Source organism: Dermochelys coriacea, chromosome 6 (assembly GCF_009764565.3).
Source record: "Dermochelys coriacea isolate rDerCor1 chromosome 6, rDerCor1.pri.v4, whole genome shotgun sequence".
NCBI classification, from domain to species: Eukaryota; Metazoa; Chordata; order Testudines; family Dermochelyidae; genus Dermochelys; species Dermochelys coriacea.
In genome coordinates this window covers 6,699,139-6,721,449 of record NC_050073.1, presented here as the reverse complement: position 1 = coordinate 6,721,449, position 22,311 = coordinate 6,699,139, and the positions used below count along the sequence as shown (strand labels likewise).

At 54.4% G+C, this 22,311-nt stretch overlaps 1 protein-coding gene across 2 annotated transcripts in view; it reads left to right on the top strand.

Moving 5' to 3' along the window:
* Nucleotides 1-22,311, top strand: part of AGBL2 (AGBL carboxypeptidase 2) — a 58,200-nt gene that overhangs the window by 21,245 nt on the left and 14,644 nt on the right. The window contains exons 8-17 of one of the 2 annotated variants that reach the window (XM_038405965.2): nucleotides 429-1,208; nucleotides 3,914-4,073; nucleotides 5,236-5,362; nucleotides 10,448-10,548; nucleotides 12,790-12,920; nucleotides 13,642-13,708; nucleotides 14,484-14,588; nucleotides 15,013-15,096; nucleotides 16,442-16,517; nucleotides 18,383-18,442. In XM_038405965.2, coding sequence (XP_038261893.1) covers nucleotides 429-1,208; nucleotides 3,914-4,073; nucleotides 5,236-5,362; nucleotides 10,448-10,548; nucleotides 12,790-12,920; nucleotides 13,642-13,708; nucleotides 14,484-14,588; nucleotides 15,013-15,096; nucleotides 16,442-16,517; nucleotides 18,383-18,442 — 1,691 coding nt within the window. The remainder of the gene's footprint in view (nucleotides 1-428; nucleotides 1,209-3,913; nucleotides 4,074-5,235; nucleotides 5,363-10,447; nucleotides 10,549-12,789; nucleotides 12,921-13,641; nucleotides 13,709-14,483; nucleotides 14,589-15,012; nucleotides 15,097-16,441; nucleotides 16,518-18,382; nucleotides 18,443-22,311) is intronic. The other variant, XM_043516813.1, reaches the window with a different exon arrangement.

The window sequence follows — 22,311 nt, the reverse complement described above, 5'->3', positions numbered from 1 at the left end:
TGCAATGTAACATGACTTTATTGCTTAGAATCCAGAATGGTACCACACAAAAGCAGAGTGAGACAAAGCAGGCTGCTCCCTAAGGCGGAGAGGTCCAACTCATCCCTCCTTACTCTAGGCTGGATCTCTGCTGAAAGACCAGATTGCACACTTCCCTATAGTCGTCCCCTAGCTTGCAAGCAGGACCAGGAAACTCCCTGAAATTTAGAGTGGTAGCTTATAATTTTAACTCAGTTTTCACAACACCACAGGTGTAACTAGGGAATGCTGTTTGAATCAAAGTATCTAACACCCCTCCAGCAGTAGCCCAATAGCCCGGCTGCTGATGTGCACAGAGCAGGTCTGCCTGTGGCCTTTCCTGTCCTTCACACAGATGCGTATACGGGGAGAAGCTGCTCTGGGTGTCATTTTCTCTTTCCTGCTTGCAGAGGCCCATACGAGTATGAGTTGACGCTGCGCATGGACCTGTACACCAACAAGCACACCCAGTGGTTCTACTTCCAGGTCAGGAACACCAGGAAAGGCATCACCTACCGCTTCTCCATTGTCAACCTGATGAAGCCCAAGAGCCTGTACAGCATGGGGATGAAGCCACTCCTGTACTCACAGAGGGATGCGCAGACACACGGTGTGGGCTGGCGGAGAGAGGGGGGCAACATCCGGTACTACCAGTGCAGCTCCGAAGAGGGTCAGGCAATGTATTGTCTCACGTGGACGGCATGCTTCCCCCATGACCATGACACCTGCTACTTTGCCCACTTTTACCCCTACACCTTCTCGGACCTGCAGCGCTACCTGCTGGCAGTGGTCAGCGACCCGGTCCGCTCCCAGTACTGCAAGCTGCGGGTCCTGTGCAGCAGTCTGGCTGGCAACACCGTCTACCTTCTCACCATCACCAGCCCATCCCAAAACCCCACTGCCACTGCCGCCAAGAAGGCCGTGGTGCTGAGTGCCAGGGTGCACCCTGGGGAGACCAATGGCTCATGGGTGATGAGAGGTTTCCTGGACTTCATCCTGAGTGATTCCCCCGATGCCCAGCTCCTCCGTGAGCTCTTCATATTTAAGGTGGTGCCCATGCTCAATCCAGACGGGGTGATCGTGGGGAACTACCGCTGCTCGCTGGCCGGGAGAGATCTCAACCGCAACTATCAGACCATCCTGAAAGAGTCCTTCCCCTGCATCTGGCACACCCGGAGCATGATCCAGAGGTGAGGAGCAAGGCTTATTGACCTCAGTGTGTAGCACAGAGCAGCTAGGGCACCATAACGTAGCACGGTAAAGAGAACACTGTTGATTAGTGGCCTAGTGGTAGAGCACTGGATTGGGACTTGAGAGCGGGGCTCTATTCCTGGTTCTGTCGCTAGCCTGCTGAATATCCTTGGGCAAAGTCATTTCCTCGCTCTGTGCTTCAGTTCTCCCCTCTGTAAAATGGGGAGAATAATCCTGACCCCCTTTGTAAAATGCTTTGAGATTTACAGATGGAAAGTGCAAGGTAAGAGTGAGAGATTATTATAAATATATATACAGAGAGAGAGAGTGCATACATAACCATCCAAGTAAAGAGAGACAAATTATTAATGCTGCAAAGTCATTCAGTCTCAAACAAGGAAATGCCTCAATTAAGGTTATCAAAAATGCAAACTCATAAAGGGGCACACTACTAAGGTTGCCCTTGCATATCCAAGTTCTGTGATGCTCATCACTGGGCCTTGCAAACTGTAATGTATTTACCTTCACATCTCTCTGGTGAGTGGTATTGTGATCCTCATTTTACAAATGGGGAAACAGAGGCACACAGAGATGAAGGCCAGTATGGGCAAAACTGGTGGTTAGGTTTGGGTACCAAACTTGAGCTCTCTTGAAGCTGATTTGTCAGAAGTGCTAAGCCCCCACAGCTCCCTATCACAAACTGTTGCAGTGCGAGTGCTCAGCTCTCTCAAAAACTAGCCCTGAGGTGTCCCTGTCCGGACAACCATAAAATGGAGAACACACAATTAATGATCACTGGCAGACATGTTGGTGAAAGTGGCTTGCCCAGCCAGGGAGAATCCAGCTCCTTTGCAAGATTCTCCTTTTTCTTCCTGCAGTCCCCTGCCTCATTCCAGACACACACTCATACATCTGCAGCAAATGGGGTAGGGTGCTACAGACAAAAGCCTCCTTCGCTGCACAGACCTGAATGCAGTCTGTCCTGTGCACTGAATGAGGCAGGAGTCCTGTGGAAAAAACAGCATGTGATCATGTACTTATAGATGCACAAGGGGGGCAGAGTTAAGGTTGCACAGGAAGGTTTAATTCTGGCATTTCCTAACTGTTCTCCACTTGACTTTAAAAGAAAAGGAGTACTTGTGGCACCTTAGAGACTAACAAATTTATTAGAGCATAAGCTTTCGTGAGCTACAGCTCACTTCATCGGATGCATTTACAGCTCACGAAAGCTTATGCTCTAATAAATTTGTTAGTCTCTAAGGTGCCACAAGTACTCCTTTTCTTTTTGCGAATACAGACTAACACGGCTGCTACTCTGAAACCACTTGACTTTGAAGCCTTAGTAATGTTCTTTGAATTTAATTTTTTGGGTTCCCTAATTTAAAAAAAATGAATAATAGAAATTTCATAATGTGCAACTGTAGAAAACCTACTCATGGCTGCTCAGCTGTGTGAGAGCTCAGGGGCCAGGTGGTCTGTGGTGTAAACTGTCACGGATGTCAGTAGTGATGCTAGGTAGTCTGCCAATTTTTAACTGAATTCTATTTTTACAGAGACAGTGCTGCCTAGCAGCTAGAGCACTGGTCTGAGATTCAGGAGATCTGGGGGTCTATTTCTGGCTCTGCCACTGGCCTGACGGGTGACCTTCGGCATGGCACGTCCCCTCTCTGTGCCTCAGTTTCCCCACCTGTAAAAATGGGGATAATGAGACTGACCTGCTCTGCAAAACGCTTTGAAATTTACTGATGAAAAGTGCTGGATAAAAGCTAGGTTTTATTATTCATTATTGTGTGTCCCAGAGTCCCCTCTAACCCAGAAGCTTCTCTCTTCCGCTCCCCAGTTATTCTGTGATGATTCTCAAATGATACCACTTCACTTTTGCATCAAATGTGATAACTGCTAAAATTTCCCTTTAGCCCTGAATTCACAGTCAGGTGTTATGTTTCCTTTTGCACCCATTCATCCGGTTTTATTAACAGATCCCCGTACAAGTATCACCTTCACTAATTTACTTCAAAAAATGAACTACGTCTTTGTAACCACAGCCCCAAACTATGGAATGTAGCGAGTGTTTTCTGAATCAACTAGGGTTCTCTAAACCAAGCAGGATTTAACAGATATAAAGCAGGCTTTGATTTTCAGTTTATTGGCTTTTAGCATCTGTTATTGCTAATCTGAAGAACAGGATTAATGTTTCTATGCAAGATAAATTATAGAAAGGGGCCACTACGTCAGCTTCATACAATGAGGTAGCTGCTCCTGCAGTATTTGGGGCAGGTAGTTTGCAACTGTCTATCAATGCGAGTCTCTACTTGAGATTCATTAGTATGCACTATATAATGTCTATGCTGCAATTAAGCAGCCCCTTAGCCCAAGCCCTGTGAGCCTGAGTGACCTGGAACAGGCCAGTCACGGGTGTCTAAGTGCAGTGTAGATATACCCTGAATGACTTCTGAAGCAGAACTCTCCCGTCTGCACATTTTTGCAGCTCAAAACTGGCTGTGTACAAACTTTGCCAGAATAATCTGTCTCTGGGCAGAGCCCAGGCCTGCGAAGCGTCATTCCTGTGGGACAGATTTTATGTAGCTCTCTGCGGCGTTGGGGATGGAGTGTTAATTTCCTCCTGAATTGAGGAGTCTGTGATACCATCTGTGGCCCACAGGTGGTTACATACATGCATCCGTACACATGTGTAATTGTGCAGAGTCCTGGAGGAGCGGGAGGTTCTGCTGTATTGTGACTTCCATGGGCACAGCCGCAAGAATAATGTCTTCATGTATGGCTGCAACAACAAGAGCACTCCTGCCCAGTGGCTCCATGAGCGCATCTTCCCACTCATGCTCAGCAAGAACGCCCCTGACAAGGTGGGTGTGAGAGCAGCCCACAGGAAGGGAAGGAGTTCCCCACAGCCCTCCCCTACATGGAGGAGAAGCATCGTCTCTGCTCTTGGAGCCCTTCACTGGCCACCATGGGCTGGGTGGGGGCCTGGCTGCAAGGCCTGGGCATCTCTGCATAGGAGTCCCAGTTTTGACTGGAGTCTGTTGGGGCCAGCTGAGCCAGCTGCTCATGTGCCAGCTGTTGGGGAGTGCAGGGGGGTGCATAGGGGAAATTAAAAAAAAATCACATCACGGAGCTAGGAAAGCTTTGGTGCTCTGTTCTGGGGCACAACAGAGCTGCAGCTATAGTGCAGAGCGCAGGTTCCCCAAGAGCACAAGGGTGATTCAGGGCTGAAGGGACCTAGGGCCAGGGCCCCTGTGGAGAAAGCAGTATGCAATCCCCCAGTTACCACTGTATGTACAGCCAGGGACTGAACCTGCACCGGCAGCGGGGTGAAGGGTGCACAGGCAACCTTCAATCTGGCATTTCCTACCTTTAGACTTGTTCTCTTTGCAATACGGAATGCCCTGGCCCCATTGACATCAGTGGCAAAGCTCCCCTTGGCTTTATAGGGGCAGGATCCTCTCCCTAGTGTTTCTGTAGGAAGCGTGTTTGCTACATACGCTAAGGGGAGGTTCCCAAACCCGTCCCATTCCAACCCTGGTTTTCAGCTGGGTATAATTTTTCTGAGTTTTAGCCATTGGGGCTGGAACTTGTCCTAGCAGCTTTCTGTCTTGGGTGGAATTTTTTGGATTGTTTCAGCAAAAATTATTCACCAGTTTCCAAGAATGAGGCTAGGGACAAAGTTGTGCTAAGAAGCTAGTGGTGGTGGGGTAGTTACAGTAAATCTTAATGCCGGTGTCGCTACGCCAACCTGCTAGTGTTGGGTGGCCAAAAGGCACAGGAATTAGGAGAAACAGGATGGGGCCGTGTAAGGAATGAGTGGGCTGAGAATCAGGAAAAGCTTCCTAATGCTGAGGGGGCTGTTGACTGTGGAATAGTGTCCCCAAGGGAAATGAGGAAAGCCCCCCAGTTGGGACATGGAGACCCCTGGAAAAGGGGTTGTCTGTCAGGAGCAATCCCACCTTGGGGTACAGCCAGGATCTCTTTCTGCCCCACCCCCGCGCTGACCCACCTGGGGCATTGTAGTTTTCTTTCCACAGCTGTAAGTTTAAGGTCCAGAAGAGTAAAGAAGGGACGGGCCGAATTGTGATGTGGAGGATGGGAATCCCCAACAGCTACACCATGGAGTCCACCTTCAGTGGCTCAACTCTGGGTAAGGGCAGCACTATCCCAGCATGTAGCTGGGCTGGGAGGGAACTGGGAAATAAGAGTTTTGCTGGAACAAGGCTGTCATCCCCTGCCCTTCAGGAGTTCTGCCTGGTTCCCCTCATCAAGCTGGAATGGAGCTCAGCTGGGCTGGCACCACCAGCTCCTCTGGGGTGGTACCAGTCTGCAGCCCCTCTTGCTCCCTCCACAGCTTGAGGAGATTTACATGGTAGACTTGCCGTTTCTTTTGCTGTTGGGCTGCTAGATTTTATAGGTGATTGGCCCTACCCAGTGGACAATCTCAGAGGGCCCCTGCCACTGTGCCAGTAGATTTGATTCCACTGAGGCAAGCAGGAGCAGGACCCTCTCGCTGGGTTTGAAAGTTCTCTGTGGGCTCCCTTGTTGTATGTCTTCTCCTGGGCCTTCTGCACGCTGCATGGATTTTCCCTCACTAGGGCCCCTTCTTGCTCCAAGACATATTGTAGGAGGCCCTGCTATGGGGATAGTAGCTGTTCCCCACTCTCCTGCATGAGGTCCAGGAGTCCCCGCAGCTGCTACAAAAGTTCAAAGGGGGAGAACTGTGTTGATGACTGGGGATCCTCCCAGATAGCAAGTGGTAGTGGTGGGATGAGTTGGTCCCAATAGCAGAGCTCTTTTGGGGAAAATTTATACAACATAGCCTTGAGGGTCCTGTGAAGCACTCCGCTAAGCCGTCAGTCTGCAGAGGATAGCCAGAGGGCCCAAGTTTTTTAATCCTTAGTAAATTGCAGACCTGGTGGAGCAGCTACAACGTAAAGTTCATTGCCTGGTCTGTCAAGATTTCCCCAGGAAGGCCTACTCAGACAAAGATCTTGAGCAGCTCCAAGGCAATGGTTTGCATTTTAGTGTTCTTGAGGGGATATTGCCTCCGGGAATCAAGTGGCGTAGTGCAGGACTACCAAGATGTACTTGAACTCAGTGACACTTTTTTAAGGGGCCCCCACCAAGTCATGGCAACCCTCTCAAAGGGGTTCCCCTTAATGGGAGTGGGACGAGGGAGGCCTTTGGTACTCCTTGCGGGGTGGCGAGCTGGCACTCTGGAAAGGAATTACAGAAGTCTCTAACTTCTTGGTGCACCCCCAGCCAGAAAAACTGGGCCAGAACTTAGGCCATTGTTTTCTCATGGCCCAGATGTCCTGTGGCAGGGACATCACGGGTAAGTCACAGGATGACACCACCAACTGAGCCCAGATTTCTTGGGTCTGTGGGTCATGGTCAATATGTACAGGTGGTCACCCATGAACTTGAACTGGGGGTACTTTCCCGCCTGGTGAGGTTCCATGACTTTCCCCATTGATGCTGGTTACCCGTTTGTAGGTTTGACTGAGCGTGGGGTCTTCCCATTGATCTTGGGCAAAGCTGGCCCCCAAATTCCACATTCTTCACTGCTGGGTTGCCTGGGGGTGGCCTCCTCATCCAGGGTGTCCAGCTCACTATCTTAGTGTTCCCCACCGCTGGTGCCAGGTCAGTGGGTGTCTCCCCTGCCCCTTCAAGGAGGTCTCCTTCAATGGCTGACTCCAGACAGTTGGACTCAGGACTTGCAGCATGTAGGACCTCCGCAAATCCCCTCCTGTCATGGCCCAGGATAATGGGATATGCTAGTTTTGAAGCCAGGCTTACACTCAGGGTTCTAGTCTCACCATCACAGTGACTTGGGCACTGGGATAGCGCTTCACATCCCCATGAATGCACTGAATGTGGATCACCCCCTCTGGCAGGCCTGGAGTCTTAATGAGGTCCTGGCGGATGAGTGTCTGCCCACATCCTGAGTCTACGAGTGCGGAAACCCGTACCCCATCAACTTCCACTGGGATCATCAGCTTACCAGAGGGTTATTTTTGGGCTCGAGTTTTGCTGATCCAGACCTGCCCGAAGCTACCTGCCCTTGGACATTCGCGGCAGAGGTGGCTGAAACGGCCACAGGTGAAGCATGGGCCAATTTCAGAGTGTCTGAACCTGTTCTTGGATTTTGTCGAGTGGGTCGACCCGCCTAGGATTTGGAATTTCCCCACTATGGCTGGGGGCTCAAGGGCTCTCCTAAATGCCTTGGACGACCACTGATTATTGGTGATGTCTCTTCCATCAGGGCATTTTGGGTCAAGGCCAGGCCTGTTCCCCTGACTTCACAGCCTCTCCTCTTTTGTTAGTGAGGTTGTCGGTGTGGAGGCCCAACGCCGACAGGGATCTCAGCAGCCAAAAATTTTTCCATAAGCAAGACAGCCTCGTTCAGTGTTGCTGGCTGGTGGTGAAGGACCCATGACCTTCCTTAGGATGGAAGGATGTGTACAAATTGCTCGAGAACCACCTGCTCAGCAACCTCAGCTCCTTTATGCTTCTCGGGCTGTAGCCACTTCCAGCATGCATCTTTTAGCTGCTGAGCCACCATCCTTGGTCTGGCCCCTGGTGGATATGTCCTTCCCCTCAGTCGTTGCCGGAAGGTCTCGGGTGTGATGTTGAGGGTCATCGAGGATGGCACTTTTCAGGCGCCCATAGTCTTGGGCGTCAGCCACCGAGAGCCTGCAGTACACAGCCTGAGCTGGACCCGTTAGGTATGGAGCCAAAAGGGTGACCCATTGCTCGGGGGGGCCACTTAGCTGCTGAGGCAACCCGCTCAAACGTGACCAGAAAGGCCTCTGGATCATCATCGGGCCCCATCTTAGTTAGGTGAAAGGGCACCACAGAGCTGGTTGGGGTCGCTTCTCCACCAGAACTGGGGCCTGCAAGGATCGGGAGTGGAGCAGCAAGCTGCTGCAAACACTGCTGCTGCTGCTCTTGGTGCTGGGCCCCCAGCTCTCGGATTAATTGTTGTTGCCGACTGCCCAGCTGCTGAAGGAGCTGCTTCTGCTGGCTCTCTGTAGCCACTTTATCAGCATCTCCATATCCACCATGTCACGGTTGGGTACTCGTTCCTTCAATCCCATTTCCATGGGGAGCGTTGTAGTTCACCCTTAGCTCGTCCCCTCGACTCAGGGTGCGGGGGTGGGGTTTAAGATCTGTGTTCTCCACCAAGTTGTAGGGTTCCTCCCTCTTGGGGTAAGGGCGCCCCCTTCTGGGGGCATCAAGGAGTCAGCAGGCCAGCCAGAAATTTGTCAGGCAGCCTGACCTGCGGCCTCTCATTAGCCCAGTGAGCCCTTCTGGACTGGTCTCCACTAGAGGACCCAGCACACACTGCCAGTCGGCGGGAATCCCCGGTCCCTGGTTGGGGGTACCCCAACACGCTAGGACTCTGGCTTCTTGGAGTGTGGGGACTGAGCACTGAAACGGTCTATGGCCACACTCTCCTGGCTGGGGCAGGGATGTGGGCTGAGCAACAAGCCAGTCACTGGCTAGGCGTTCCGGCCTAAGATTTTGCACCTGGCCAGCCCCCGAGGCTGGGGACCCCAGGTCCATGCTGCTGCACTGGGTCTTAGCCCGGGGCCCACGGGATCAGTGGGGAAACAAGCGGTTGCTACCTTGTGCACGACTGGAGCAATGTGTCACTCTCTGGCTTGCAGGGCTCGGCTCCCTAGATCGCTGTCTGCCTCCTTCCTGTCCAGCTGCAACGCTGCAGGCAGGGCCCTGCTGCTCTTATTCTTCCGCCCCCCTGCACTTCCTGCGCAGGGTCAGGGTGGCTCAGCTGTGCCTCCCCAGGCAATTTTCAGATCCAGACTGGATGTGTTTCTAAAAGCTCTGCTCTGGTTCAACCAGGAGTTATGCTGGGGCGGTTCTCTGGCCTGTGCTATACAGGAGGTCAGATGAGATGATCACAATGGTCCCTTCTGGCCTTGGAGTCTAGGGGCTTGTCTACATGGTGCAGCAGGGCGCATGTGGGTGTGAATTCCCAACCCCACTCGTGCACTCATTGACTGGTGTGGACCCTACTTGTCCCCAACACGTCAGTGCACCTCGGCATCCACAGCCCACAGTGAGCATTGCTGCATGCATAGACAAGCTCTAGGGCTGTGTGGCCCCAATTCCTCCCAAGAAGTGGGAGCAGGAGGTGAGTGTGGGGGCTGAGTTGCATGCAGACAGCAGGGGAGAGGTCCGGCAGCAAACTGTGGCTTGAAGGCAGAGCTAAATCCCAGTGCTGCATGGTGCCAGCTAGGCACATTGCTCAGGACAGCCCTACCCCTTCAGTGCCCTGTCGGCCTTGCTGCATGTCATGGAGCCACAGGTCCGGTGCTCTGGAGCAGCTCTGGGACAGTTTTGGAGGACCCCTTCAGGGTTCCAGACCCCCATCAGGTCTTACTCTGTCACTGTCTCCTAGGACTGAAGCTCTAAGCCTCAAGCACCCGTTTCACACCGCAAGCTCCCTTCAGCGAGTCCGCCTGAGCTGGGCACCTGAGGGAGCAGGGCACCCCCCAGCTTAGCATGTGCAGTGACTCAGCCAGGGCTGTAAAAGTAGCTGGGTCAGAAGTGTCTGGACCACGGCATGGCAAGTCCTTGATTAGCACAGAGAAAAGAAAGTTATGGCTTGGTCCATTCTGGATACCCAGAACCCCAGCCACACGGCATGACCCCCTTGACTCCTCTTCTGTCCCTATGTGCCCTTGTGTCCCAATTCCCCACCTGGCCCCTCCTCAGTCCTTTGTTAACCAGCTTGTCACACATGGCTGGCTGCCTGTGGAGGACTGGGCCATCCTTTGTAGTTGCTAGGTACCAAAGGTCCTGCCATTTGCCATTGCCTTCATGGACTCTCCAATGGCCTGGGCCCCAAACCTGGGACAGCAAGCACCAGGCACACCTTTGTCATAGCCTGCCCGAGAGTCAACAGCCTTTTCCCACCCCTAGTTAACCATGCAGCATAGAGGGGAAACTCAGGCATACACGGTATTCATACAAAACACAGAAAATCCCTACTTTGTCACTCGGCTGCATTGAGATCTAAAGTGCCATGGAGCCAAAGGACCCCAATAGCAGGGAGAGCAGCTCGGGGAAGGTGGGTTGTGCTGCTGTGTGTGCCCGTTGCTGGGCAAACCCCAAGAATGTGGTGGGGTGGAAAGGTGGGCACCAGGACCAGATTGGTGTACTGTGAATCCAGGGCCCTCAGCCTGTGTCTCTGCTCCTCTTTCAGGCAGAAAGAGCGACTCCCACTTCACCTCAGAGGATCTCAAATCTCTGGGCTATCACATTTGCGACACACTGCTGGATTTCTGTGACCCCGACCGCACCAAGGTGAGAGCTGGCTCCACGCAGCCCTGCTGCAGGGGCTAGGGGTGGGACAGCGGTGGGAGTGAATGGGGGGCTGCTCAGTGCTTAATTTGTGCCAGGGCTGAGCCCTGGCAGTTCATAGCCCTGGCACTTCTGGGCCTGGCAGTTCATAGCCCTGGCACTTCTGGGCCTGGCAGTTCATAGCCCGGGCACCTCTGGGCTTGGCAGTTCATAGCCCCCGCACCTCTTTCATTACAAATTAAGCCCTGGGCTGCTGTCTGTGGGTCCGAGCACTCGCTGGATTCCAAGTGTCCCATCAGTGGGAAACGGTGTCGAAAGGCCCAAGTGTTGCGCCCAGGGAATTTACACCCACCAGTCCTGCTGCTCCTCCCTGGGCTCCGTCCCTCATCTCAGCCACCTCCCTGGCATCTCGGTCACCCAGCTTAGGAGCCTGCCAAAGCTAGAGCACCCCAACCCCTCCTCAGCTTTCCAGAGCTGCCAGCCTCTCCCCTGCCTTGTGCCTGCAGGCTGAGCCCCCAAACATACTCAGAGGGGTCCGCCCTGAGCATCTTGTGACTGTAGTGATGAGTGTTAGGCTCCACAGTTGCCCCAGCTCTGGGCTTGCTGCAAGTCTGGGGATGTGTTCAGGGCATGGGAGAACACAGACCGGGGTGGGAACACACGGAGAAAAGGCCAGCGGGGCAGAGGCAGTGTCAGACATTAGGTCCAGGCACAGTGCAGGCTGAGGGACACATGGAGATACTAGGACCTACACCAGCCATGGGCACACCAGGGGCGTAGGGACGCAGAGGGAGGAGCAGTGTTATAGCAGCCATCGGTGCACCAGGGGCTAGGGACACAGGGGTAGGAGCAGTGTTATACCAGCCATGGGCGCACTGCGGGCATAGGGACCCGGGGGAGGAGCAGTGTTATACCAGCTGTGGGCACACCAGGGGGTAGGGACACAGGAGAGGAGCAGTGTTATACCAACCATGGGCACACCAAGGGCATAGGGACGCAGAGGGAAGAGCAGTGTTATACCAGCCATGGGCATACCAGGGGGGTAGGAACACAGGGGTAGGAGCAGTTATACCAGCCGTGGGCACACCAGGGGCGTAAGGATAGAGGTGGAGGAGCAGTGTTATACCATCCATGGGCACACCAGGGGCGTAGGGATAGAGGTGGAGGAGCAGTGTTATACCAGCCATGGGCACACCAGAGGCGTAGGGATAGAGGTGGAGGAGCTGTGTTATACCAGCCGTGGGCACACCAGGGGCGTAGGGATAGAGGTGGAGGAGCTGTGTTATACCAGCCATGGGCACACCAGGGGCATAGGGATAGAGGTAGAGGAGCAGTATTATACTAGCCGTGGGCACACCGGGGCATAGTGATAGAGGTGGAGGAGCAGTATTATACTAGCCGTGGGCACACCGGGGCGTAGGGACTCAGCAGAGATGGCACCTTAACATATGTGTTTGCAATCACTGTGTTCCTTTGTGCACTCTGGAATTACTCTGCATTCCAGGGATGCTAGCCCTCTTCCTGCAGTGCCCTGGCCACATGCCAGCCCCTGCCAAGGATCTCTGTGTTGTTGACTCTCTGTACTGGACATCCGAGTCATGGGATCTTTGTCAGCTCATCCAAATGTCTGAGCCCTGGCTGCCATGTTCCAGAGTCACTGCGCATGGGAGCCAGGTTGCCCCTCTGGCCCAAGCAGTTTGTCAGTACTCGGGGCCTTGCAGGTTTGTTTCTGTTAGGAGGAGAAATGGATACTTCGAGTCTGGGATATTCTAGCTATAATCCAGTTCATCTGAAAAGTATGCAAGCAGAGTTCTGTTCCACTGAGCACAGAAGGAACAAACAACAGCAGGCAGTGTTCTTTCTCAGAGATCCCCCAGGTCTGTGCCCAAAGAGCTGTGTCTCTGCTTCCTACCAGGGCCATGCTCTCGACTGCTTGTCTTGCTGTCTGTGGCTTTTCCTTCTCTTACACACAGCTTGCCATGCCATCCCCTAGCCCATGTGTTCGCAGCCAGCCCTGGGTTGCCCTCAGACCACACAGTTTAACTCTGCCAAGTGGCTGAGTGCGTTGGGCATTGGCTTCTATTGTATTTGTCTCTCTCCATAAAGGGGCTTAATTGCTCCTTCCCTTTAGACTGTGTGTGCTGCAGGGGATGGGTTTGGCCAAGCAGAGACGCATGGAGTGCTCCCAAAAGTGAAACTCCTTCCATTGGAGGTGTGTGTGAACTCTTGCCTCTCTACCCTCAGTTCCTGCAGTGTCTGTCCGAGCTCCAGGAGCTGCTTCAGCATCAAATCCATCGAAAGCTCAAGGATCTGGGCCGTGGGCAGGACTCAGACGGTGCATGGAGTGACATCTCCCTGTCAGACATTGAGACCAGGTACCGCCGCCCTGTCACCCTCCAAGGAGAACCCTCCTGAGCTCTGCCGCCCCAGGGACACCTGGTCCATGGCTGGCCAGGCCCATCTCTGGAGGAGCCTTGGAGGGAGGAGGGTGGGCTGAGCCCTTTGCTCGCCTGGCAGAGGGTGTGCTGTGCCTGATTGGGGGAAGGCTGGCTGGCCCCATGAAACTCACTTCTCTGAGCCCAGGGACCCCAGAGCTGCGGGGCTGTGCTCCTGGCCCGAGTTGGGGAACCCCCAAGCAACAGCTGCCCCCAGCTCATTCTGTCCCTAAAGCCCCGGGCCTTGGCTGCGCCCAGCACTCGGGACCTGCCAGGCAGTGTGAGTTCAGCAGGAGCCTCCTGGCTCACGGCAGGGAGGAGATTTCTGCTAGCAGGGGGCTCTGAATGCCGCAGACACCGGCAGAGCGAGATCCAGCGGCTGGGAGCTGAAGTGACAAGTCCAGAGGAGAGAGAAGGGGCTGGGTTCAGCAGGGAGGGAAATGATCATCGGAACAGCTGGCCTGGGCGAGTCTCCGCCACTTGACATCCGTAAATCCAGACTAGATGGGGGTGGCTGGGGGCTCAGCTGGGGGTGCTGGGCTGGCTGCAGGGATGGCTGGGGTGGCCTGTCTCTTCTGCAGGGTGGTCCAAATAGGCCCTTGTGGCCTTGGAAGCCAGGAATCTGTGCAAACAGCTAAGGGGCTCTCTCTGCCTGGTGCAGCACCAGCGGCTCCAACAGCTCGCAGTCCGACGGCCTACCTGCTCATTTACTCAGCATGGCAGAGAAGGTGAGAGCCACGTGGCTGTGGAGGGATGTAACTATGGGCTGCGCCCAGGGGGCAATGTGAATGAGGGCTCATAGACCCCTGTGCGATGCCCCATGCCCAGGCCCCGGAAGTGAGGCCGTTACACTCCACATGGGGTGGCCATTCTCGTGCTAGCTCCCGGCTCCTCAGCTGCCCCCCTGCCATTCTAGGAAGGGGCTGCTTAGGGGCTGCATGGCGGCGGAGGCAGACAGGGTCACGCTCTCTCATGGGAGGGGGCCAGGAGCACGTGGGGTATGAATACAAATGTTTGCAGCACGCTGGAAATGGCGGGCCAGCATAGTCTGGCTGGACTCCCAGATTCACTGGCGACCTGGGCTGCCCAACTCGCCCTTCACCCTCCGCAGCAAGAACTTTAGGTGTTAGGGAACCAGCTGCAGCGCCCAGGGCTGAGCTGGTCCCAGCGATTGCCGCAGTGGGAGCAGCCCAGGGAGGGCTGGGTCTGGGTCTGTCAGGGTTGGAGTCTGCTGCTGTTGGTGAATACTGGAGGGGTGTGTGTTGCTGAAGCACTGTCGGCAAGCTGCGCACCCCAGGGCCAGGCCTCCTGCGGACGAGGGTAGCGGGATGGGCCAGATGGGGGCCAGTTTTGCAGATGATGTGTTACCATCCCTTGGCCTTGGCGTGGGTTTCTTTGGCTCGATTGAAGGCTGTGGGTGGTGGGGAACGGTGTGTTTCCTGGGGAGCAGGGCTGTCCCCTGTGGAGCTGTGCTGAGCGTGGGATCCTTGCTCACCCTACCAGTTCCATCAGAAGAAGAAGAAGCGGCTGCGGACGAGGAAGGAGAGGAACGAGCTGCGTCAGAAGTACACCTCGAGCCAGGGGCTGACGTGCCAAGACAAGACCCCGGTAAGGAGCACGCCAGATGGGGCGCACCACGGAGCTGCCTCCTCCCTGGGACAGTGAGGCAGGGGCCTGCAAAGGGCTCCCAATGGATGAGTCCTCCATGAGGGGCTGGCCTTGGGTGGCTCTCTGGCTAGTTGAAGGGTATTGTAGGATCATTTCTGCATGTGCCCTTGTTCAGCTTCCTGCCCTGTGGGGAAGGAGGAGCAGCCTGCAGGGAGACTGAGGCCTTGGCCACATACACACGTTGACTCACGCCCTGGCCACATTGGTGGGCTCCATGCCTTGGGGCCCTTCCCAGGGTGTGTGGTTCCTCTCTTGGGGGAGCGCCCTGGCTAGTGCTCGCTCTGCCAGCAGCTGGCGGAGGGTGTGTGGGAGGAGAGGGTTGCTTTGCTTTCTTTCAGAAATGTCCCTCTGGGTCTCCTTGCAGGTGGCTGGGGAGAGAAGGTTGGGGAGCCCCACCTGCCGGACCCACCAGCCTGTCAGCGCGGCGGAGGACAGCTCTGGCAAACAGGTGCAGTGCAGTTCCCCTCTCCCTCCGCTCACAGCCACAGCACCATCTGCTTGTCCCCACAGCATAGCCAGGGCCAGAGGGTGCTGCTGGTGCTGGGCTCCCGGGGACTGCAATGGGGTCTGCGTCTGGGACACCAAGGTGGGGGCGTTGGAGATCGTCTGTCTCTCTGACCCCTGGCAGAGGATGGAGTCTGAAAGGGCTCCAGGTTCAAGACACTGTAATGCTCTCACAGCGGGGATGGACATACACACGTAGGGCTCTTCCCTGGCAGCAGGGGCGGGGCAGCAGAAGGCTCATCCATGCCAGCAGGAGGAAGCAGACACACACACACACTGAAAAAACAGGTTTCAGAGTAGCAGCCGTGTTAGTCTGTATTCGCAAAAAGAACAGGAGTACTTGTGGCACCTTAGAGACTAACCAATTTATTTGAGCATAAGCTTTTGTGAGCTACAGCTCACTTCATCGGATGCATTCAACACTAACACTTTCTTAATTATTCTCCGCTGCCCGCCACCCCACGCACTGAGATCTGGTGCAGCGTGGTTCAATTTTTGCTCCTTCTTCCTTTAACGTCACTTCACCACCTGCCTGGCTAAGAGCCAGGCATCTGCTGCCATAACCCCGACTCCTCCACGCAACCTGCTTGTTTGTCTCAATAACCTGTTAGGTCTGCTCTGGGATCCCATGTTCGTACAGCTCCCAGCACGGTGAGGGCTGAGGCCTCCAGCCATGGCTGAGGTAGCAAGGTTTGATCCCAGTGCCAGGGGCCATGGTGAATGAGGAGGATGCAGAGGAAGAGCAGCTCCTTCCCAGCTCCCGTCACCGTAGGGTCCCATTTCCATTCTGATAGGGTGGGCGGAGGGAGGAGTATGTGACCTCCAGCACGACAGGTCTCCTGTGAGTAGCTAAAGGGCTGGAGCAGACCTGCGGCACTGCAGATCAGGACGCTACTGACAGAGAATCGCTCCTACAGAATCGGTGTGTTCCAGCTCATACCGCACAGTAAAGTCCACGGGGATCAGATGGGAGGCCCAGGGCAAGGGCCAACTTACCTGCTAGATTCTCATGGCAGATGGGGATTTTACACTGGCCAGAAAGCAGTTGTCAGAGCATCCATTCTTGCTAGAAAATGGGGCTGGACTTTTAGAAGAGCTGCGTGCTCTGGTGTGCGCCAGCCCTGAGCTCTCTGGAAACCTTGATATCTGCATTCAGGTGTGGCCCAAGCAGCTTCACTACCAGCAGTGACATGGCTGCCGTGTGCACAGGCCCGTGACTCGTTTCCCGAGCCAGAGCCATGGCAGAAGGCGTGGAGACAGGCTGACGGTGTTCATGTTTCCCCACACAGGGCAGGACTCCAGAAGCTGGCCTCATTTCAGATCTACAGAGGAGAGAACCTAATGCCTGCCAGGAGAAGCTACCAGGTCTGGGTGCAAATTGGTCTTGGCACACGTTGTGTGGTAGAAAGGGTGTGTGTATACATAGGTGTGTGTAATTAGGGAGTAACATGAGCTGGTCCATAATTAAAGTTGCTACCAAGTTTCCATTATAAACTCAGTTTTGTCACTCCACCTAAAACCCACAAACCAAAGGAATTGCAGGCTCAGAACTGGGAGACTAGTTCTGGGGCAGAGGTCGAATTTCTCTGCCACATTGGAAGTGAATTGCCCAACCTGCTCCTTAGCTATAGATGCTCCAAAATAGTGTTCTTCACAGCCTCAAAAAGCTTCAAACACTGGTTTGCCCTCCATAGCAACCAAGCCCTGAGAGCAGGAGTAAGATAAAATGTAGCTACCTTGCCCGGGCTGAGATGCAGTGCCCAGCTTCAGGGTCATTCCGTCCAGTCCCCTGATCCAACTCCCATTGTCTTGGAGGGCACCAGATGCCTGCTAGAGACCTTAAGATCCCAGAGTATGTCTACACTATGCAGACTATATTGGCATAGCCCCTTTGTGTAGATGCAGCCTACGCCAATGGAAGGGGTTTTCCAGTCACTGTAGGAACTCCAGTTCTTCTTCGAGCGCTTGTTCATGTCAATTCCAATCAGGTGTGTGCACGCCACATGCACAGTTGTCGGAAAGTTTTCCCTTAGCAGCTCCCATCGGGTCAGCTGTGGAGCCCCCGGAGTGGCACCTTCATGGCGTTCAATACATGACTCACAAATATATTTGTGGACAAGTTGGAGAGAGTCCAGCAGTGGGCAACAAAAATGATTAGGGGGCTGGGGCACATGACTTACGAGGAGAGGCTGAGGGAACTGGGGTTATTAAGTCTGCAGAAGAGAAGAGTGAGGGGGGTTTTGATAGCAGCCTTCAACTACCTGAAGGGGGTTCCAAAGATGATGGAGCTTGGCTGTTTTCAGTGGTGGCAGATGACAGAACAAGGAGCAATGGTCTCAAGTTGCAGTGGGGGAGGTCTGGGTTGGATATTAGGAAACACTATTTCACTAGGAGGGTGGTGAAGCACTGGAATGGGTTACCTAGGGAGGTGGTGGAATTTTCCTCATAGAATCATAGAATCTCAGGGTTGGAAGGGACCTCAGGAGGTCATCTAGTCCAACCCCCTGCTCAAAGCAGGACCAATCCCCAATTTTTGCCCCAGATCCCTAAATGGCCCCCCTCAAGGATTGAACTCACAACCCTGGGCTTAGCAGGCCAATGCTCAAACCACTGAGTTATCCCTCCCCCCCAGAAAGGTTAGTTAAATTAACAGTAATAATTTCTGATAAACCATTACCATCAGACCAGCCTCCTTAGAGGTTTTTAAGGCCCGGCTTTATAAAGCCCTGGCTGGGATGATTTAGTTGGGGTTGGTCCTGCTTTGAGCAGGGGGTTGGACTAGATGACCTCCTGAGGTCTCTTCCAACCTTAATCTTCTATGATTCTATGACCCTGATGACCAGCCCCTCCTCAGTTCCTTTTTACCGCCAGTGACAATTGTTGGAACTGCAATCGCTTGGTCAGCAAGTGCTTCCCTTAGCATTCTTTCATATAGTTAGCTTAGCCTAGTTTAGTTGTAGTTAGTCTTAGTTGTTAGTGTATATATTGTCTATAGTGAGTTTTGGGAGTGGGGTTTCCTCAAACTCCGGAACATGCCGCGAGCCCAAGGCTTTAAACCCTGCGGAACCTGCAGCAAGCCTATGCCAGCAAGTGACCCCCACAACTCGTGTCTGGGGAAGATGCACCAGACAGAAAGGTAAAAGATCTGCAGGGCTTTCCGCCCCAGAACTAAAAAGGAGCGAGATTTCTGATTGAAGGAGTTGCTCATGGAATCTGCCCTTCATCCCCAGTCTGCTGCGGACCGCCAAGACCCCACACCGAGCGCATCCGTAGGGAGTGCCCTGGCATCGGTAGGTGACACGCAGTGGCGGCAGGTTTGTAGAAATGTTGGTGGTGCCCAGAACCCGCCCCCCCAAACTCCACCCCCCACCTGCCTAAGGCTCTGAGAGGGAGTATGGGTGGGGGGAGGAGGTCTGGGGTGCAGGTTGAGCTGGGGCAGGGGATTGGGGTGCAGAAGGGGTGAGAGGTTGCACTCTGGGAGGGAGTTTGGGTGGGGGAGGGAATCTGGGGTGCAGGCTCTGGGATGGAGTTTGGGTGCAGGCTCTGGGAGGGAGTGCGGAGGGTTGGGGTTCAGGCTCTGGGAGGGAGTTTGGGGGAAGGAGAGGGTGTATGGGAAGGAAGTGGGGGTGCAAGCTCTGGGATGGAGTTTGGGTTCTGTGTGCAGGCTCCGGGCTGGGGGTGCAGGCTCTGGGAGGGGGTGGTGAGGTGCGGCGCTTACCTGGGGCTTCTAGGCAGGGTAGGCCGGGAGTCTCCATGTGCTGCTACCCCCAGACATTGCTCCCGCAGCTTCCCTTGGCCACAGGGGCGCTTGGAGTGGGACACAGACCCACCCTGCCCAGGAGCTGCAGAGGGGGCCAGCAGGCAGGTGGAGCGAGCAGGCAGGAAGCCACTCAGCTCTGCTGTGCTGCTGGTGGTGAGTGGGGGCCCTGGGCTGTTTTAAATGGACCAGGGGATGCGTGTGGGGGGGGTGCCCACGGCAGAAGGTGGGGCCGAGGGAGAGACCCGGCCTCAGACAGTGCTGGAGCTGGGCCCGTGGTGCCTGGGCACCAGGAATATTCCTGGTGCCATGCACCGCAGGCCCATAGAACTCGTCGCCCATGGTGACACGGTGCTGAGGAAGCACTCTAGTCTAAGAAACCCGGCACTGGCGCACTCTGGCACCGCAGCATGCACAGACAACCCGGCACCACTCGCATGCACTGGTGCAGTACAAGCGGCATAGAAAAGCCGACGGGGCGCTCCCCGGTGCAGAAAACAGCGGGACCTGCAGGTGCAGTACTGGGGCGTTCCGTGAAGGAGCCCTCAGCATCAGGCAGCAAGAGTTGGCGCCGTCAACTTCGGTACCCCTGGGGGACTGTCAAGTCTGGCGCACGACTCCCAGGATGGGCAGTACCAGGTGGAGGAGTTGGAGTTACCCTCTACCCCAGGACTTAATAGCGATGACAGCTCCTCAGCTCCCGTGATCAGAGATAAGCCCCCCGGTGCTGCCACGACCAGCACCATCTAGAGGCAAGCTGGCCATGATGCAGCAGTCACCCTCTCCTGCCTGGCACCATTCGCCTTGACACCTCTCCAGATCGCCATCCTCAAGGGACTGCTGTCTGGCACCGGACTCCGCAAGGGGTTCCTTGGCACCAGTAGCACGATGCTCCCCAGCACCAACGAGGGAGTGGCAATAATCCCTGGCTCTGAGAGAAGATGGGCACTGACCCTCGGTACCATACTCTCAGTACCAGTTCCTGGCATTGGATCCACGACATCGGATTCCCGATTTCAGTCCACACGGGTCCCCTGCATCATCAACTCGGCACAGGTCCCCGGCACAGCACCATGTGGCACCACTGTGATCATCTCAGTCGAGATCCGTGTCTTTGGACTCGGATGGTGACTCGTACTATTCCCATCACAGCAGGCATAGATCCGACAAGTGATGGAGGAAGGCACCAATGGCATGGTAGTCCCAGTGGTAGCCTCTGGCGCAATAGCCTTTTTGGACCCCCTGGGCTCCCGTTTGGTGGCCTCGGAGCATTGACCACCCAGACAGCCAAGGACCAGCCTATGCCCTGTGGTTCTGAGGCGACCGTGGCGCAAGCCTCACAAGGCAACTCCGAGGCATGACTCATTGCAAGGCCAGGCTACTGTCACTTCGACTATGGTCGCCATAAAGGTCCCAGATGCTGAACAGGAGGAGGTCAGGGAGCCGGAGGGTCAGAAGGACCTCGTACAACCTTTGGCCTCCTCATCTTTGTCCCCGGACGAAGCAGTGGCAGGAGCTTCAACCTCGGGTCCTCCCCCAGTTGAGCCCAGGGCCCACCAGGATCTTCTACGAAGGATTGCCCGTAACATGGGGTTACAGGTGGAGGAGGTGATGGAACCCGAATACCCCATGTTTGACATCCTTGCGCCAGAGGGATGTCCAGGGTAGCTCTGCCACTGATAAAAACTATCTAAAGCAATATTAAGACTCTATGGCAGACTCCTGCCACAATCCCGCCCACCACCAGGGGCCTAGAGCGCAAGTACTTCGTTCCCTCCAAGGGGTACAAGTACCTGTTCTCTGACTTACAGCCATACTCCCTCATAGTATCGGCAGTAAATGAGAAAGAGAGACGGGGGCAGCAAGGGCTGGCCCCTAAGTCCAAGGAGTCTAAAAGGATGGATCTTTTTGGCAGGAAAATATACGCAACTCGTGGGCCTCTATGTTGAAGTTTAAGTAGCTGATTCCACCAGACTCCAGAGCCGAGTTCTCGGATATCATTGATGAAGGAAAGGCAGTGGTGCGAACCTCCCTCCAGGCTTCACTGGACTTGGCGGACTCGGCTTCCCGCACCCTTTCCTCAGGAGTAGCCATGAGGAGAAGCTCATGGCTACAGGCATTTGAGTTGCCCCCAGAGCTGCAGCAAACCCTGCAGGACCCACCATTTGAAGGCACAGGGTTATTTTCGGAGCAAAAAGACTCCAAGCTGCACAGTTTAAAAGACTCCCGGGTGACTATGAAGCCATAGGGTATGCATACCCTGGCAACCCTGTTGGATGCCTTTCTCCTGATCCCTCTTGTGCACAAGGCACTTCTCAAGATCTGGAGAGGCAGAGCGGAGGTAATTCTGGTGACCTAGCGTGGCCCCGACAACACTGGTACACCATGCTCCTGGAGCTGTCAGTGGACACTCCAATCGAGTTACCACTGCATTCCAATCTGATCACTCAGGACCATGGTCACCTTCACCACCTGGACCTCCAGTCATAGAATATGGATATGGAATAAACCCTCCAGAATCATAGAATATCAGGGTTGGAAGGGACCTCAGGAGGTCATCTAGTCCAACCCCCTGCTCAAAGCAAGACCAATCCCCAACTAAATCATCCCAGCCAGGGCTTTGTCAAGCCGGGCCTTAAAAACCTCTAAGGATGGAGATTCCACCACCTCCCTAGGTAACCCATTCCACTGCTTCACCACCCTCCTAGTGAAAAAGTTTTTCCTAATATCCAACTTAAATCTCCCCCACTGCAACTTGAGACCATTACTCCCTGTTCTGTCATCTGATACCACTGAGAACAGTCTAGATCCATCCTCTTTGGAACCCCCTTTCAGGTAGTTGAAAGCAGCTATCAAATCCCTCCTCATTCTTCTCTTCCACAGACTAAATAATCCCAGTTCCCTGAGCTTCTCCTCATAAGTCATGTGCTCCAGCCCCCTAATCATTTTTGTTGCTCTCCGCTGGACTCTTTCCAATTTTTCCACATCCTTTTTGTAGTGTGGGGCCCAAAATTGGACACAGTACTTCAGATCAGGCCTCAGCAATGCCGAATAGAGGGGAATGATTACTTCCCTCGATCTGCTGGCAATGCTCTTACTTATACAGCCCAAAATATGGTTAGCCTTCTTGGCAACAAGGGCACACTGTTGACTCATATCCAGCTTCTCATCCACTGTAACCCCTAGGTCCTTTTCTGCAGAACTGCTGCCTAGCCATTCGGTCCCTAGTCTGTAGCAGTGAATGGGATTCTTCTGCCGTAAGTGCTGGACTCTGCACTTGTCTTTGTTGAACCTCATCGGATTTCTTTTGGCCCAATCCTCTAATTTGTCTAGGTCCCTTTGTATCCTATCCGTACCTCTAGCTTATCTACCACCTCTCCCAGTTTGGTATCATCTGCAAAC